Raw genomic sequence first — 17,665 nt, forward strand, 5'->3', positions numbered from 1 at the left:
AGTAAATTATGTGTTTGTGTTCTTTTCTGTGTGGAGCCACACTACGAGGAATTCTATTCTATTCTATTCTTTATGAGTGAAATGACCTACTTTAAAACACACTAATTAAAGTACAAATGTGTATCTAGAATTATTATACCATCAATGTGATAAATTACTGAATTCTAGGTTATTCTACATTTACGTAAATTTTTGTGCACTCTCTCCTTTTCTGTGTGTTCCTGTACAATAATATATAATTATATTATTGTACAGGAAACATTATATTATATATATATATATATATATATAGTTATTATTATATATAATATATAATAATATCAATGATTATTTATGCATTTTCTTCAGCACTCGTTTGTGTTATCTTCTTCCCACCGAATCTTTCAGGAGCCTAAAATTGCGCACTACCACTTTAAGAAAGTTCAAAGTTCACACTCCACGTGGTCCAACCAATATGGCGGCGCCCTGTGGACTTCAGTAAGAAGTGGCGTTTTGATTACATTATATGAAGGTAAGGATTGTGGTAAAGACACAGTGGATTTTCAACAAATGTAGATGATATAAGGCACAAAACTAACGTCTGAAAAGTCGGGCAATATATTTTAATTAGTATCGCTTTCAAATAAAGAAGAAAACACGTAAGTTCTGTGAAGAGAAGCGCATGATTGCCAACTTAGTGTTTGTTTTGTAAGCCAGGAAACATGCACATACCGTATAGCAATAAGCAAAAAACCGATTAGTCAGTCATTTCAACCTTCTTCTGAAGGTTATTTTTTAACAGCTTATTTGTTATGTCTTATTTTAAAGCTCATCTTTTCAGGTATTGCAAATACACGTTGACATATGCTGTGTTATATGTCCTAAGTAATTGAAACTATTACTTATTTGCTGGGAGCTGGTGTGAACAAAACAATGTGTTTTAAAGTGTCTCTTCGATGCTGTGGAAGACTGTTAAAATTTGATTAAGCCTATGAATGGCAGGTTATTGGGTATTGAAATATATATTGTAGTTGCAGCATTGATTGTCTGTTCAGTTTGAACAAGAACTGTTGTATAAAAGCCAAACATTGAAATGTGTTCCTTTATGAATGTAAGGTGCAGCAATCAGAGTGATGGCAGATGTTGGAGGCAGCCCCATGGCTGTTAATCCAGCTTCAGAGGAGGAGAAGCCTGACGATGTCCTTCAGGAGCCTAAAGATGAAGCTGTCAAGTCGGACGTTCCAGCAGACGGGGAGAGTAACTCAGCATCCGACCCCTCCATGTACCGCTACATCAAACAGGACCTCTTCACCTCCGAGATTTACAAGGTGGAGATCAGGAACCTGCCTAAATTCATCGGTTTTAATGACCTGAAGAAGTTCCTGGCCAAACACGGCCTCAACCCACACAAGATCAAGCTGTTCGGCAAGCAGACCTTCGCTTTCGTCACCTTCAAGAACGAGGAAGAGCGCGACAAGGCCATGAAGATGGTGCACGGCATGCAGTGGAAGGGCCAGGTGCTGAGCGTCAGGCTGGCCAAGCCCAAAGCCGACCCCATCCTGAGGAAGAGGGCGCGGGAGGAGGGCGAGGGAGCCGGAGGGCAGCCCGCATCCAAGCGAGCAGAAGGGGAGGGGCAAGAGGAGCTGCCGCTCAGCGTCCAGATAGCAAACGTGGTGACTCCTCTGTGGGAGGTGCCGTATGAGGAGCAGCTACGGAGGAAGGAGCAGGAGGTGGAGGGAGTTCTGCAGAGGCTGGCCAAGTAGGTGATCTCAGTCATCTGCTGTTGTGGCAAGTTGAGTGTGGACAACATAATGAGGTCTGATGTTTCCCTATAAGTTAATATCATCCCCCCCCCCAAACTGTCTGATTGCAGAGAGATCGGCAGCACCAACAAAGCCATGATGCCGTGGCTGTTTGCACAGAAAGGAAAGTACAAGAACATGTGTTGCCCTCTGGAAACGATCCGGCCGTCTCCTTTACAGGTTTCATTCAATCAATCAGTTGATCAATTCCACAGGGTGAACTGTGCAACAATAAAAACTAAAAACAAGCAAGTAAAATCACATAAAAACAGAAGGAAAAATGGGGGATGAGTGGAAATATGTTAATAAAGAGAATTTACATTCCTTGTATATCTTCTGTGATTTTATAAGTATGTACTTCTCACCCATCTGGTTGTTTCTTGGTGTCGATTACAGAAAGAGTACAGAAACAAGTGCGAGTTCCTGATCTCGGTGGGTGCGGACGGCGAGGATAAGACCATCGGTTTCCGCCTGGGGAAATATAAAGGAGGCTCCTGTGCTGTGGTGGGGCCGTCGGACACCTGCCATGTTTCAGCTGAGGCCAAGAGGGTCGTCAGCAACTTCCAGAAGTTCATCAGGTACACCAACGTCTCACTTTCACTTAAACAGATGTACAATTATCTGTTGACTTATTCTGCAGTCGCAGGATGGATTTCAGTCTGACTGCATATATTTCCCACTTGTGGTGCGAACAGGACGACGCCATACAGTGTGTACAGCCCAGAGACGTACGAAGGCCACTGGAAGCAGCTGACTGTTCGCACCACGAGGACCAAACAGGCCATGGCCATGGTCTTTTTCAACCCACAGGTATTAGAACCTTTTGCACTTCAGCCACGTAGAACAACATGCTGTATTGGTGTATTTCTTTTTTTTTGTTCAATCCTTGTTAGAAACTTGAGGAAGAGGAACTCAACACTTTGAAAAGCTCCATGAAGGAGTTCTTCACCGAAGGAGAGGGGAAAGACAGCGGCGTGACCTCGCTCTACTTTGTTAGGGAGGGTCAAAGGTGAAAAATCTACTTTTGGCCACAAACTTCTAGCATTCAATGAGTGAACGTTGCTGGAATAATTCAGGATTGTGTGTTTTGTTTTGGTCGTGAAGGACGTCTCCTAACCCAGAGGACCTGCCCTGTGAGCTGGTGGCTGGAGAGAGCTGCATTCATGAGGACATGCTGGGTCTCCAATTCAGGATATCGCCTCATTCCTTCTTCCAGGTGAGAAACAAGAGCGGCTCAAAGGTCCTCTGGCAGAGTCAAAGTTTTTACCCCCCATTGTTTACTCCTAAATAATCAATGATACGCAGTATTAAGTGAAATGTTTTCTTGCTGTCTAAAAGCCGTAAGGCCATGATATTGTCCCCGGTGAAGGTCTGAGTGGTGGTGTGTTTGTTCCCTGTGAGGTGAACACAGGAGCTGCAGAGGTTCTGTACTCCGCTGTGGGGGAGTGGGCCCAGCTGGACCAGGACAGCACCGTCCTGGATGTGTGCTGTGGGACGGGAACTATTGGCATCTCTCTGGCAAACGTAATGTGTCCAACCAGTTAACTATTGCAAAGTACTATCTCAAGTACTTTGCACATTTAGTTTTCTTTTCTACGCAGAGGTTTGCTTTGTGTCTTATGATGTCAGGAGTTATTTACATGCATTAGTTTGCAAATACGAAGACTTGCGGGAATATTTAATCGTGTTCCCTCCATGATAGTATTATTTGAATTTGTCAATCATGCATATTATTTGCATTAGTTTAGTTTTGTAGTTTTCTTTTAGATCTAGAATCATTGCAGCTGTGTGAAGTGAACAATCGTGCAGTAAAAGTGGACTAAAGCCATTTGATTTATTTGTTCACATTGAAATGAAGGCTGGTGCAGTTTGAAGTGTGAATGCAGCACAGCACCTTATTGGTTCTGTCAACTCATTATTCATAAACACTTTATTCTATAACATACAGCAGCGGTCCGACATGTTTGTTTACATCTTTCGGTCTGTTACTAAATGAGCTTTTGAGCACAAAGCGAGTAAGATTAGAGAGCAAACTTTTCTTTTTGTTGTGACAAATGACAGTTTGTAGTAAAGTCACGCCTGCTGTCTGAGGTTTCCTCCAACAGGACAGAGGGAACCTTGACGTTTTGACGGGGTTCCGTTGTGGCTTTTCCGTCTGCAGAGAGTAAAAAAGGTGATTGGGATCGAGTTGTGTCAGGAAGCCGTGGAAGATGCCAAAGTCAACGCAAAGCTCAACGGTGAGACGCCGAGCGAAGTGCTGAGGAAGTTTTTAACGACGGTCACTCACAGAATTCACGTCACCATCTTTTACAACCAGGATAATGTTTCTGACTCCCGCTTACCGAGTGGGAAAACACTGCCAAGCCGCTTTCTGATTGTTTGTTTCAAGGTCTGAGTAACGTGGAGCTTCACTGTGGAAAAGCCGAGGACGTCTTCCCCAACATCCTCAACGCCCTGGTGTGTCCCAGCGTCACCGCCATCGTGGATCCTCCCAGAGCCGGCCTGCGTGAGCACACGGGAACACAAACACAACGCGCTCTCATTTGGCAGTGTGCGGCTTTTTAACGGAGGAATGTTCCCGCCGCAACAGACTCCAAGGTGATCCTGGCCATCCGGAGGGCGGAGCACCTGAAGAGGCTGGTGTACGTGGCGTGTAACGCCAAGGCGGCCATGACCAACTTCATCGAGTGAGTGCGGGAAGCCACTCTGTCGCCCCGGAGAAACTCGGTCCGACCGGAGGTTTCCACTTGCATCTGAAACGTTTGTGTGATGTCCAGTCTGTGCAGGGCGCCGTCCAACAGAGTCCGCGGCGCCCCGTTCCGGCCGGTGCGAGCCATGGCCGTGGATCTCTTCCCCCAGACGATGCACGTTGAAATGCTCCTGCTGCTGGAGAGGGTGGACTACAACCCGCAGCAGTGACCCACCCAGAAGCCACCCGCAGCGCGGCGCTCCGAGGAGTCTCCACTCACACCAAGCAGTTTCTTTTATTCTCTTCTTTTTAATGTCCGCTAGAGCTTTTAAGTTTCTCATTTTAGTTTGTCTCCCTTTTTTTTTTTAAAATTAGAAATAATATCAGTTTGCACCGAACTGCTTCGTTTGCGTACAGCTGATTAGACGTGTAGTTTACATTTTGTATCTGTCATCATTTTAGCAGGTGTGAGGAAAAACTGCAACAAAGAAATAAAAAACTAAACTCCTTACTCATGAATAATCTGAGCAGCCTCATTTCTTTACTTTATATTTGGGAAATACACGTGTTAAGCATCTCAGATACACTCACACTTTGTACACAACAGGTAAATTGGCTCGGGTACAAATACAAGTACTTTGAATGAAAGTGAGTGAATAAGGTGAAAGTAATGCTCATTGTTTTATTACATTGTCAAGAACAGGCAGATTAGATTTACCTCTATAGAATCTTTTAAATACGACGCTCTGGGAAACTATACATTAAAAAGAAGCGAACCTGTGTTGCTTCTTCATTGAATCACGCTGCTTGGTGATAATCTTACATCTTTGGAAAGTCTGAATGACCTTTGTTTAAAATGGTGCCATGCATTTGTGGGATGAGCAGCAGAACCGAGTATGACGGGTTGCAACTTTGCATGTTTGAAAAGAATCTACCAAACAATTGTCTGTGTGTGTAATTAAGATGTTGAATCAACTCATTTTGTTCAAACTCAGTAACTGCTTAAGGCCGGAGTGTAAAACAAGGTTTGTCCTGCCAAACCAGCAAATGGTGAACATCTCAAAGAAAACAGATTATTTTATTTACTTCAAAACAAATTTGTTAAAAGTAGCGGACACAACAACACTGAGACCTTGAGGTGATTACGAGCAAACAAGCATTGAGGTGTGCCCTAATCGTCCCTCCTATCCCCTAATCGTCCCTCCTATCCCCTAATCGTCCCTCCTATCCCCTAATCGTCCCTCCTATCCCCTAATCGTCTCCTATCCCCTAATCGTCTCTCCTATCCCCTAATCGTCCCTCCTATCCCCTAATCGTCTCCTATCCCCTAATCGTCCCTCCTATCCCCTAATCGTCTCTCCTATCCCCTAATCGTCCCTCCTATCCCCTAATCGTCTCCTATCCCCTAATCGTCTCTCCTATCCCCTAATCGTCTCTCCTATCCCCTAATCGTCTCCTATCCCCTAATCGTCCCTCCTATCCCCTAATCGTCTCCTATCCCCTAATCGTCCCTCCTATCCCCTAATCGTCCCTCCTATCCCCTAATCGTCTCTCCTATCCCCTAATCGTCCCTCCTATCCCCTAATCGTCTCCTATCCCCTAATCGTCTCTCCTATCCCCTAATCGTCTCCTATCCCCTAATCGTCCCTCCTATCCCCTAATCGTCTCCTATCCCCTAATCGTCCCTCCTATCCCCTAATCGTCTCCTATCCCCTAATCGTCTCTCCTATCCCCTAATCGTCCCTCCTATCCCCTAATCATCCCTCCTATCCCCTAATCATCTCTCCTATCCCCTAACCGTCCCTCCTAGCTCCTTTCCTATCTACTTTTCCTTCACCCCAGGAGTGTTGGAATTCTCAATAAGCTAAAAAAAGAAGGCTCAATGCTTCCTTTAGAACCTCCTTCAGCCTAGGAACCACTGATGTTTCCTATACCAAAGGAGACCAGCTCATGCTGCCCCACAATTCCTTGTGGCGACAACATTTAAAGGGACCCGCTCATCAGGGAAACTCAGGATGACTGGTAATTTACATGATCAGCTCCTTTTCAAAGCAATAATCTGCCTTGAACAACTTGAAATCATATAAAACCCAGATTCCAACTATGAAGTTCTGGATGTTGTAAAACAAACAGTAGAGTAAGTGTTTGTGCAGCTTATTCTCACTTTGATTGGTTATTTATTCGCCTGGAAGCCTCTTTTCCTCTGATTTCCATTCAAACCTTGTGATATTTGAGATTATATCAGCGGTTAGAGTCACAGGGGAAAGTGGTAGAAATGCTCTTTTTGTAGTCTATTTTCGGAAACGTGTAGTTTTTTCACCACAGCAGACGTCACTAACCTTCACCGCCGTCGGATTATTAGTACGCCACCTAGTGGAAGTGCGGTCACATTGTCACAACGTGATCTCCTTTCCCTAACTCCTCATGAAGCCTGACACATTTCCTTAATCCCGTGGATGACGTCACAGGGTTAAGGAAAAGTGGATAGGAAAGGAAGTAGGAGGGACTATTAGGACACAGCCATTAGCCTCAATGTCATTCTGTCAGTTTTGAGTTTGTAAAAAGACCCATAATGCAACAGCCATAGAGGTTTTTGACAGTTCTCTGTATTTGGCAGCAGGTTTCATTCAAATTGGTTTTATATAGAGATTGTAGTCCATTTCAATAGTAGTTTGGTTCTGTGAAACATTTCCATCATATATATTAAATGCCACAATGAAAAACTATTTTACAAGATGAAATTGAGTTGTGTTTTACTCACTTAAGGTTTTTAGAAGCAACTGCATGTTTATTGTTCGACTGACCACCTGGAGAAATACTCTGTTAAAGCCTCATTGCAGCCATTTGTACCAATTCCATTAATTTCCTTTAAGAATAAAGCTGAAATGTGAGGAAACGTTTCGACTTCATTTGTGAAATATAAATGCCTCGATAGCATTTTAACAGATTGGCTATAAGAGCAAACGGCTCGATTAAAAAAAGAAAGGCGTCGTTCACTCCACTCATCAGTCAAGACATTTTATTTTGCATAACAAATATCACTGAAGTCATGGAGCTCAGGTTGCAATACATACTTCATTTTCTAGGCAGCAATAAGTCAAACAATTCAACAGCAACACATAAAAGCCGTACTTTCTTAAAAAAAACAAAACCTCTTCTCACACCGACACACTTGGCAAGACGACACGCGCACTCACAGGTGAAAAAGCACATTCTCAAAAAGCGTTCTACGACTTCCACGAGAGCCTTTGTCTGAACGATCGTGATTTTGTATGTTATGTAGAAAAGAAAAAGAAAAAAACATCAGAGGCCAAATACTTAAAAGTGAACACACAGCAGTTTCTATTTTTTTTAATCCAGCAAGTGATGCGTCTCTGCACTCCCTGGTGTTTACAGATCCGTTAGTCTCGACCGTCTCACAGTTCGCAGCAACATTAATCTAGAAAATGCATAAGACTGGATGTAAAGCTTTGGTATACACAGTTTTGTCAGCATGTGTGGCGCTAAGTGGCTTGATCGGGTTTTGTTCAGGTCAACTAAACTTAATTCTCTAAGGGTGGTTGGACAGTGTGATCGACCGGAGGTGGCAAAAGCACACAAAATACACATTTAGACAGTCGTTTTTTGTTTTTTTTTTAAATCTGCACGTGCTTAAGGCATCTTGTCCTTCACTATGTTGGGCTTCTTATAGGCCGTCTTCATCAAAAACACTAAGTGCCTGAATGATAAATGCTTCATCAAGCAGATGGGCTTGGTTGTGTCACTTCCCTGCTGAAGGGTTTTTAGGTCCAATGTGTTGCACGTATATATACACATACATATATATATATATATATATATACTGTGAGCCCTTCATGAAATGGATTCACTAAGGCAGAAGTTCTCAAAGTGTGGGAGGATAGATAGACTTTAGATTTCTGTTGTCGCTGCTTCACTTACTACAAAGTGAGGAATCATCCCAGATTCCTCCGGCAGGGGAGCCCCACACTCTGACAACCACTGAACTAAGGCAACATGTAGCCAACGTGAACTTTTAAGGGCACCAAACAATAACAAAACAACAACAAAAAATGTGCCGTGGGGTTAGTGTAGAAGCTGAACGCCAATGAGAAGTAACAGAAAAAAAAAAGAAAGAAGAAGAAATGATCCTTTGCACATTTGACAGTACGATGCTGAGCTGTGCTTGGAGTTACTGCAGCGTCGGCATAAAGAGCAGGACCTCATGGTTTAAAAAAACAAATGGAAAGAAGAAGAAAAAAAAAAGGCAACACACCTCCAATTCACGATGTCCCCCCCCCCCCCCCCCCCCATTTATCCCCAAAGCAGTGACGCCTGCACCGACAGCATGAACAGTCAACGGAAAGTAAAAGCATGACAGAAACACGAGTGCATAACAACAGAGTGATTCACTTCACATGTTCTTATCATGCAAACCAAGACGGCGACGACCCATTCTGGAGAGAAAACGGCATATTTGTACTCATCACCCGAAACCGTCCAAAACACCTGCGTTAATCAGAACAAACTTAGTCTCCCGGTCAAATGAAAGGTAGAAACACACGCAGGTGATGAGTATTAGTAGTCCCTTTGTAACACGCAGGAGGTGCTGGTACTGCAACACCACTGCTGACGTGTGCAGTGTTCTGTAGTTAAAAGAAGCATGCGTTTCATTATCAATGCGGGTCACGTTGTTTCCTGTTACGTTTTGTAGATGATGGGAATGAGGTAGCGTCTAGCATCACCGTCTGGAGGGGCGGGCCTTTTCTGCTCTACCGTCCACTTTAGTGCATCTTAGTCCCGCCCTCACTTCTACCAGCCGAACCAATGAAATGTGTGTGGGAGGAGCGAGCGGTTCTACCGGCCGGGGCGACGTGCTGCTGTATTGCCATCGGCTCTCAGTGATGCATATCCGGGCGGCGGGGAGTTGGGTGTTGAAAGTGACTGGGCTTCAGTGCTGTTGGTTCCTCGGTGACTCAAACGTCGACAGTGCAGAGGGGCTCGCTGCCGGGCTGGGCCGACTCCATTATGGTCATCTTGGGCTTCTTCCTGGTTTCCTCCTGGAGGGAAAACAAGGAAAATGTGTAACTCGAGCTGCCTACGCACTATAGTTTAAAAAAAAAAAAAAAAAAAATAAATGTTTTATGCCCCGTTTACATGACGTCAGTGGGTATTCACGGTATCTCTGAAAGTTGTGTTTCCATGGAGACGGGGCCTTTTCAAAAAGTTGTTTTCAGTGACGCAGAGCACCGTTTTCATATAGACGGACCCCAAAACAATCACAATTTGACCTTTTTGACCACTACAACTTCCTCTTCATCCCTCATGTGTCATCAGCTCTCATTGGTCACAAACTTCCACTGAATCACACGGTTTAGTCGAGTTTATGGAGTCTAACAATAAAAGGGATTGGTCCAAACAACATTTCATTCCTGGAAATAAGTGAATGGAGTCGTCATAGTCAAGGTCTTATATTCAGCGGCTATACAGGAGGAAGGTGCTGGTTCAGAGCTGCAGATGATGAATTTGTGGTCAAACTGAGGAAGATGAGAGGAAAGCTGAAGGCTCTGGAGGGTGCCGACAAGTCGCTCAATTCTTTAAAATGCTGCATCTCAAAGTGTTTGGAGCGACACAGGGCTGGTGGGAGGAGCAACTGACGCATTATAATTATTAGATTTAACTGTAATAAAGAAGAATCAGTTTGACACTGTTCATGTGCTGATGCTTTTACATCCAGTGTCTGGTGTGCAGACCAATACAGCACATGTTCTCACACATATCAGTTAAAATAACAAAAAGACATGAAGAACAGCCCTGGAGGAGGAGAGGCAGTCTAACTTCTGTCAACCACCAACTAGGACATACACTCATCAGAGCCGCAGCGACACAGACGTCCTGCTTCTTCTAACTGGAACTCAGCAGGTTCAGATTGTCTAAACTTGGTTTCTCTGAAACCTGACGCCCCGGTGTTTCCACCGCATGAGCTCTCAGGAGGCGACGGGCTCCACCTGTGAGCGAACTCTTCAGAACGGAAGACACCAACGGGTCTCCATATTTAAAGTCTCCCAGGTTTGGGAGGGGAAAGTGTGTGCGTCTATCAAAACCAACCAGCAGCAGAGACGTGGATCAGAAGAGATCCAAAGCGACGACATTAAAACAATCCTGCACGCCACGCCGTACCCTTTGTGTCGCCAGTTTCCTCATTTCTTCTTGTAGTTTGTTCAAGATGTGAAGGTTTGGCTTGTTCTTTTTGGCGTACTGCTGGAGTTCAATCACACTCTTGTCCGAGCTCTCCTGAGGAAAAACAACACAGTGAACAACCACTCTCTTCGGCTTGTGGGGAAGAGTTCCAATAGATGTGCTACGGGACACGTTTCTCTTTTTAAAGGTTGGATGAACGGAGGAGACCTGCTGGAGGAGACCTGCTGTGGGAACTCACCTTCTTCACCATCTTGTTGCTCTCTCTGCCGTACATCCGCAGCAGCGAGCCCCAGTTCTTGACGTGAGGATGAAGCATCTGTAAGATCTTCTGGGACGCGAGCTGCTTGCCAACCCTCTTGTTCTTGCCTGGTGAGAAAGTCGACCGGTGATGAATTAAAAACCACCGCAGGGACATCCACAGGAGCCACAATGACATGATGATATGCATGCTTTATTTTATGTCCCAAGTGATTAAAACCTTCAAATAGAAGTTGTGGGAAATTAAGAGACGCCAAAGAAAATCCCGATTCAGGAGCCAGGATATTGGAGGTGTGACGATCATTTTCAAAACAAAATATAGCGGTGCCGCTTTTACGTTTTACACCCCATGATTTCTTTTTCCGTCTGTGCTTGGATTTCCAGTATGAGTTTTAATTCATGCCATTAAAGACGTACTTTAAAAAATATCTCGACACCGCAGACGTTTGATTTTACGTGTCTCTCACTCTGGTTCTGCCAAAAACTAAAAGGCACACCACTTTTATACTGATACAGAAATTTCAGCATGTTTATCTGCAGATACTGATATTGTGGATCCCATTACATTTAATATGTAATGATATTGAAGTTAAATAAAAAAGAAAATTGGGACTAAAAAGAGGAAAGTGGTGGGATTAAAGACCACACATACTTCTTCCTACTCCCTTTCAAACATAAAAGCTCGAGCCAAACATGAAAAACGGAGAGTACTATCGCTAAACAACTAAATAATTTTGCTTTATTCATTTTGATGTTTTGCTTTTTTACTTGTTTGTTTCTAAATTCTTTCCAGGTTCGAAATAAAATAAATGTATTCATCCCGTATCACGATAGTTCACACTAGTAGAATCTTAAGTCCTATTTTATTGTTTTATTGTTGTACAGCACTTTGGTCAACTGAGTTGTTTTTAATAGTGCTTTATAAATAAATTGGATTGGATTTTCTTTCTCACTGGGAGCTAAAGCAGAAACCCTGAAGCTGAACGAGGAGGACCAGATACTCACACCAGCCGCGCACAGTGTGTTTCCCACAGGTCATCACATATTCACTCTTCTGGTTTTTCCCTGGGATCACCTCAAATTTAATGCTGGTGTCTCCCATCCCATGATTTCTGAAAAACAAACAAACTTTCACTTTGGAGTTGGGTGCCAAAGGGTTACTTACAAAACAAAACATAATTTTAGTTGCATTGGCCCAAAGAAATCTTATACGATACATGAAAGCATCTAAAACATTATGCCAGAGAATATCCACACGTCTTTTACCTTTTAAGGCACTCGTGAAGAATCTGATATGGCGAAAGTAGTCCTGCTTTGTTGGTCAGCTCGTACACTCTTGAGTCTTCTATACTGATATGATTAAAATACTGTGGGGACAGAACACAGGGACCGTTCAGCCTTCTTCATTTATTACCACGTTCCTTCACCTTCGAAGCGGCGCTGCCAAACGCTCGTCTTTGACGGCCGCGGTCCTGCATGATGCTTTAAGTGCATCAGTGCTCCAACAGCGAGTTTCATGGTCAAAACATATCAGGGAGGTTTTGTCTCAGGACGGTGGACGTCAAGGACCAGGCTGACACAACGCTGCTTCAATGTGAAAAGTTCATATTTGAAAACCAGTTAAGAGAGTCGCCGGGACGGGAAGACAAACGATGGAAAAGTGGGAGGCACCTCCAGTTCGTCGCCCTCCGCAGGCTTCTCCTCCGAGGTCTGCTTCACAAAGTCAGGGATGAGGATTTCCAGTGTGGCTCGAGCTGCAGGACACATCACATCAGCAAGGAGGATATAAACACAAGAGCTGATTGGAAGGCTACGCAAATATCTATCTGAATAAGGAAGGAAATAAAAATAGGTAATATTACACACACACACACACACACACACACACACACACACACACACACACACACACACACACACACACACACACACACACACACACACACACACACACACACACACACACACACACACACACACACACACACACACACACACACACACACACACACACACACACACACACACACACACACACACACACACACACACACACACACACACACACACACACACACACACACCTAGCAAAATTACTCAAGTACAGATACATAAATTCTACCAATGTACAAGTACTTCCTTACATGCCACCTCAGAAAACGACTCAATGAAGCTTTCATCATCAAATTAACCCTAAATGTGTGAATAAAAAGTCATTACCAGCTTTATTCTTGGCAAGTTTTTTACTGCTTGCAGTTCCTGTGCCGTACGTTACTCCATCGATAATGACCGACGCTCCAAAGGGTTCACTTGGGTTCTCTGTGTGGGACAGACATCAACAGGTTAATGTGGAGGCTTTCTGCTTCGTCTGCAACGTTTCCCATGAGAAGAAATGACACATTTACACCTCACGGGAGAAATCTGACACGTCGGCTACGAGCACTTTAATCAAGAGTGACACTCAACTGAAGAGAAGTACATTGAGACGTGCAGGACAGAAGAACTTACCACATTCAAAAAAGTTGTAAACAGGTCGAACCTTCAGGACACGCTGCATATATTCATGCAAGATGCAAACTTCAGACTTTCCGTTAGGATTGATGACAAATTCTGGTAAAGCAGGAACAAACAACAAAGGTTTACAACAAAGAGCTGGACTGGATTCACACAGTTGGACGCTTGTGTGCAGAAGTCACCTTTCTTAGTGGGAGCGTCCTGGACCGACAGTGTGATGAGTTTCTGGTTGGCGGGCAGGATGGGCCTCTCCGACTCCGCCTGCTTCCTCTTCATGTCTCTGTTGAACTGCCGCCGCTCTGCCCAGGTGCGGAACTTCTTCACAGTGACTTGTTCGAAGTCGAAACATTTTTCCAAGTACGTGCGGAAATCTTCAAGTTCTGCGATGAAGGTTTTATGACAAAGTTAGATACTTCAACAACAACAACAACAACAACAACAACAACAACAAAAAAAGCCTTTCAGGAAAACGGGGCTCACCTATGGACTCGTCCTTGCACACCTCCACCTTGGCCTTGACCTGACCGAGGGCTCCATGAGCCACCTCGCAGGGCTGCCGTTCTTTATTTTTTTGGCTGTTATCGGCGACGATCTCTTCATCCGGGCCACCGTCCGCGACACTGGAGTCGGGAGCGACGGCCTGCTCTTCGTCTGACTTGGCCGCGCTCACGTCACCGTTGGCCTCCGCGCTGGGCTTGGCGAGCGCCTCCGTCTTCGCAGCCAACTCCCCGTTCAGCTCCCGCTCCTCGTGCTCCTTCATTTTCTTGTAGTGTAGACAAGGGATGCTGCTGGTCGGAGGGTCGTGTTTCTGTGGGGAACAGACAAAAGTCTTTTTAAATTCCAGAGTCCTTTTAGACGTTGTGTAACGTGTCGTCTTTATACGAGTTTCATGCTGTGCCTTACTCGAATACTGCCTGTTCCAAGGAAGTAGGGCCTGGACCAGGTCACCACCCTGGTCTCTCTGTGCAGGTAGACTGGAATGCCCGAGTTGTGGAATGTCATGATCCATCCGTCAGGTAGAGGCTCGGTGGGAGGACGACCCCGACCTGACCCACAGGGACACGGGAAGTGTCATTTATAAATCCTCATTGTGAAAAAAGCAGTCCTGGGATGTTCATGATTGAGTATGAATGAATGTCAAAATAATTACATATTCTCCATGGCTTAAAAAAAACAACCTATAATGCATAATGTTTGCGATTTTCAGGAGCAGCATTAGTGTGTAAATGTTGAAAGAGGCTGAAAGAGACGATCAGGGATACTAGTTAACGCAAGTATTTCTGAGGTTTACAGAAACTTTCCAACTCAATTTGAAAATATTGCACCAGTTTAAGCAGGAGTCAACAACTGCTTCACACATTTAAAAGGCTGTAAGACGTGTCGAACAGCTTGACCTCATGTTGATAATCTTTCCAAGAAGCTGAGGCTGAAATTAGGTCTATTCCTCAGAAATAAACCTTTTTTTCTTTTATCGCTAGAATTAAATAATAATAATAATTACTTAATAGTTTCCACATATTTTTGACTAGGTGCCATATTAGCTCCAGTAAAAACAAAAACTGGGACAGGAAAACAGTTTTTTATAAGTGAGATCCTGTTGGTGAAAACAACAACCATAAAACAATTTAATACAACTGCTACCCATGGTCTTAAAGCACACACCAAAAAATAGGAGCAAACGTGTCTCGGACACAATGTTCAGAGCCGATTTGTTTTTTGCTTCTCGTTTCAAAAGCAATTTAACCTCATTCAGCACTCACTCTTGAGGACAGTCTTAATTTTGGTCATCATGGGCTGAACACTGCCGTCACCATCGGACTGGTGGTCGCTGTCGCCACCATATTTGTCCTCCGCCACGCGCATCTTCTTTGGGACGGGCATACCCTCCTCCAGCAGAGCATCCACATCATTGTCAAACTCCTCCTGGAAGAGTTGGTGATTAAGACCAGCAGACAACTAATGCTGAATATCTCAAGGAAACTGACGCCACAACCCGAACGAACAGACCAGAGTGGAACAACAGGGAGAAAGAAAATCGGTGTTTCCACTTTGGTGTATTCAAATAAATAAATCTGAATTGAGAATGATTGCAGGGTACAGATTTGGAAGATTAGTACAAATTACGCATTTTGAACTGGTTTGATTGATACTTTTTTAGTAATGATTGCATATCAGTGAAAACAGGATTTGAGAGAGAAAAAAAATTGGCACTGACCTTATTCAGCATCACACTTCTTATTTTCAGTTATAAAAATACACAAAAATAACACAAATGTTTAGATTTGAGGTACCTAGATGCTTTTTTTTTTTTTTTTATCCTTCCTTGTTGATTTTGGGAGCTGATTCAGAAATACTCTCCATGGATACTCCCTAATATATCCCATCTTCTCTCTCACAGTGGTGTTGATAGCATTATGTATATAGCAATATGTCATGTAGCTTTTCAGGCATCCAGGTGATAATAATCCTTAAAGGTTTCATCTGAAGCAACTGGGCTCCTGTTTTAGGTCGACACACGAAGACAGAACCTGCTTTAGATTTAATGGTGCTTTTATTAGGCTGCTTTTACACCAACAACTGCACCATGTTAGGCAACGTCACAACAGGCACCTGTTTGTTAGAGAATTGTTATGTGAATGTTATAAGTGCAGCAAATACTGATGAAGTGATGCAACACACGTACCTCATAGGAGAAAGCTGCAGTTTCATCATAGGCTTGTTCCTGCTGAGCTATGACCTCAGATTTAAAGTCGCCATGCTCTCCATCATCGTGTTCCAGGAAGTTCTCGTAGAGATCATCCAACTCATCCAGGACAGCAAACTCTACCTTGTTTTCTGTATCTACCTCAGCCTCGTCTGACCTTCCGCCTGCAGCGTTTCCTGCTCCAGAGCTCCCCTCAGCTCCGTCTGGCTCTCCAGGGTCATGCAACTCACCATTGACACTGTCTACTCCATCCTCGCCCCTCGCCTCCTGCCCTTCGCCTGTGTACAAAACCTTCCTGTCTTTGCTATTGCTGCTTTCAGTGAAGCTTACGCTGATCTTTACATCTCTTAGCAGTTTGAGGTCTGGCAGAAACTTGGTGACCGGGGGAGCGTGGCGGGCCGTTCTCGGACACGGCGGGTTGGGATCGGCCTCATCTGAGGGGCGGCTACAGAAAGTTATCGAGCCCATGCTGAGGGGCTGCTGTGTCTCGTCTTCCCCGTCCACTGGGGTGTATGTGTATCCATCACCACCAGAGCTAACGTCCATTACCTCTGCGTCACTGGACGTTTGCAGGGGAGGTGGTGGAGGTGCTCTGCCCTCGTCTGGGCCAAAATCATCAGGTGGCTCCAAGGGGAGAGGGGGTAGAACATCATCTATCTCCATTTTAACGCAATCTTTTTTAAAATACCAAAACGTACACAGGCTTTAAATCTACTTTCGAACAGCTCGACCTATTCAGACTTTCTCCTCATCTAAACCCACGCAGAAGCACATCCCTGTATAGACCACGTACCAGAGGTGAATATGCTAAGCTGACTACATTGTTCTTTTCATTAATGTAGACAGCTTTCAGAATCACTGTCTCAATTATTGGAAATCACAATGCATTCAGCTTAATATGGGATCTAGGCACTGATCATCCTCCACTGCGATCTTCTGGGAGCTATAAAAACAAAGGACCAGTGAAAATAAGATGTCAGGTAATACAACGTTTAACACCACTAGCGTGACATAGCATGACAAGCAATCATGGGTTACTTATGATGAAGTGACGACAGACACGTTAACAGTTGATTTAGCTTCTATCCGGACTATAAAAGCAACCCAAATCATTGAAGAGTTGATTGGGGAACAATGCGCCCTTTGAGCATCTTGTTCAGTCTGCACGGCGGGGCCTCGGAACGCTAGCACCAGTGCTAACGTCCTCGCGCACAATCATCCTCATCTGGAGAGAAAGGCTATAAGCTGACCGGAATGCTCGTACTTTTGGGGTTGCAGAAGTACTCACTGATATTTATGACACATGCGTCTTCTCTCCAGCACCTAACTATCTCTCTAAATTATTTAATTCCAGACGCGCCGCCACACGGCCTCACAGGTAGCCCCGCCATCTTGGAGGAAAAAACTGAGCGCCTCGCCGACTCAAGCCCCGCCTCCTTCTACCGGCATTTCAGATGATTGACAGGTCAGTGAACAAATCACGACGGAGCAACGTCGCCCAGTGGTATGGTTCAACCAATC

The 17,665-nt window shown here is 44.4% G+C and overlaps 2 protein-coding genes across 4 annotated transcripts; one reads left to right on the forward strand and one right to left on the reverse strand.

Annotated features, from left to right (window-relative positions):
* Positions 1–436: 436 nt before the first annotated feature.
* trmt2a (tRNA methyltransferase 2 homolog A) lies at positions 437–4,987 on the forward strand. 3 transcript variants are annotated; one of them, XM_080466713.1, is made up of 12 exons: positions 437–511; positions 1,096–1,738; positions 1,853–1,961; positions 2,178–2,359; positions 2,477–2,591; positions 2,675–2,790; positions 2,886–2,997; positions 3,183–3,305; positions 3,943–4,018; positions 4,171–4,287; positions 4,372–4,468; positions 4,559–4,987. In XM_080466713.1, the coding sequence occupies exons 2-12, from the start codon at positions 1,113–1,115 to the stop codon at positions 4,698–4,700; spliced, it is 1,815 nt and encodes a 604-aa protein (XP_080322839.1). In that variant the 5' UTR covers positions 437–511; positions 1,096–1,112; the 3' UTR covers positions 4,701–4,987. The 3 variants fall into 3 exon arrangements, with proteins under 3 accessions (XP_080322839.1, XP_080322841.1, XP_080322840.1); XM_080466715.1 differs by having other exon boundaries at positions 438–511; positions 1,102–1,738; XM_080466714.1 differs by having other exon boundaries at positions 499–638.
* Positions 4,988–9,306: 4,319 nt separating this feature from the next.
* dgcr8 (DGCR8 microprocessor complex subunit) lies at positions 9,307–17,560 on the reverse strand. Its single transcript, XM_080467351.1, has 14 exons — positions 17,433–17,560; positions 16,124–17,087; positions 15,201–15,363; positions 14,344–14,486; positions 13,921–14,248; positions 13,623–13,820; positions 13,435–13,536; positions 13,147–13,245; positions 12,598–12,680; positions 12,193–12,293; positions 11,932–12,038; positions 10,907–11,034; positions 10,648–10,761; positions 9,307–9,527 (listed from the first exon to the last, which is right to left on the reverse strand). The coding sequence occupies exons 2-14, from the start codon at positions 16,805–16,807 to the stop codon at positions 9,444–9,446; spliced, it is 2,334 nt and encodes a 777-aa protein (XP_080323477.1). The 5' UTR covers positions 16,808–17,087; positions 17,433–17,560; the 3' UTR covers positions 9,307–9,443.
* Positions 17,561–17,665: the final 105 nt, after the last annotated feature.

This window comes from Lipophrys pholis (assembly GCF_963383615.2).
Source record: "Lipophrys pholis genome assembly, chromosome: 7".
Taxonomy (NCBI): domain Eukaryota; kingdom Metazoa; phylum Chordata; class Actinopteri; order Blenniiformes; family Blenniidae; genus Lipophrys; species Lipophrys pholis.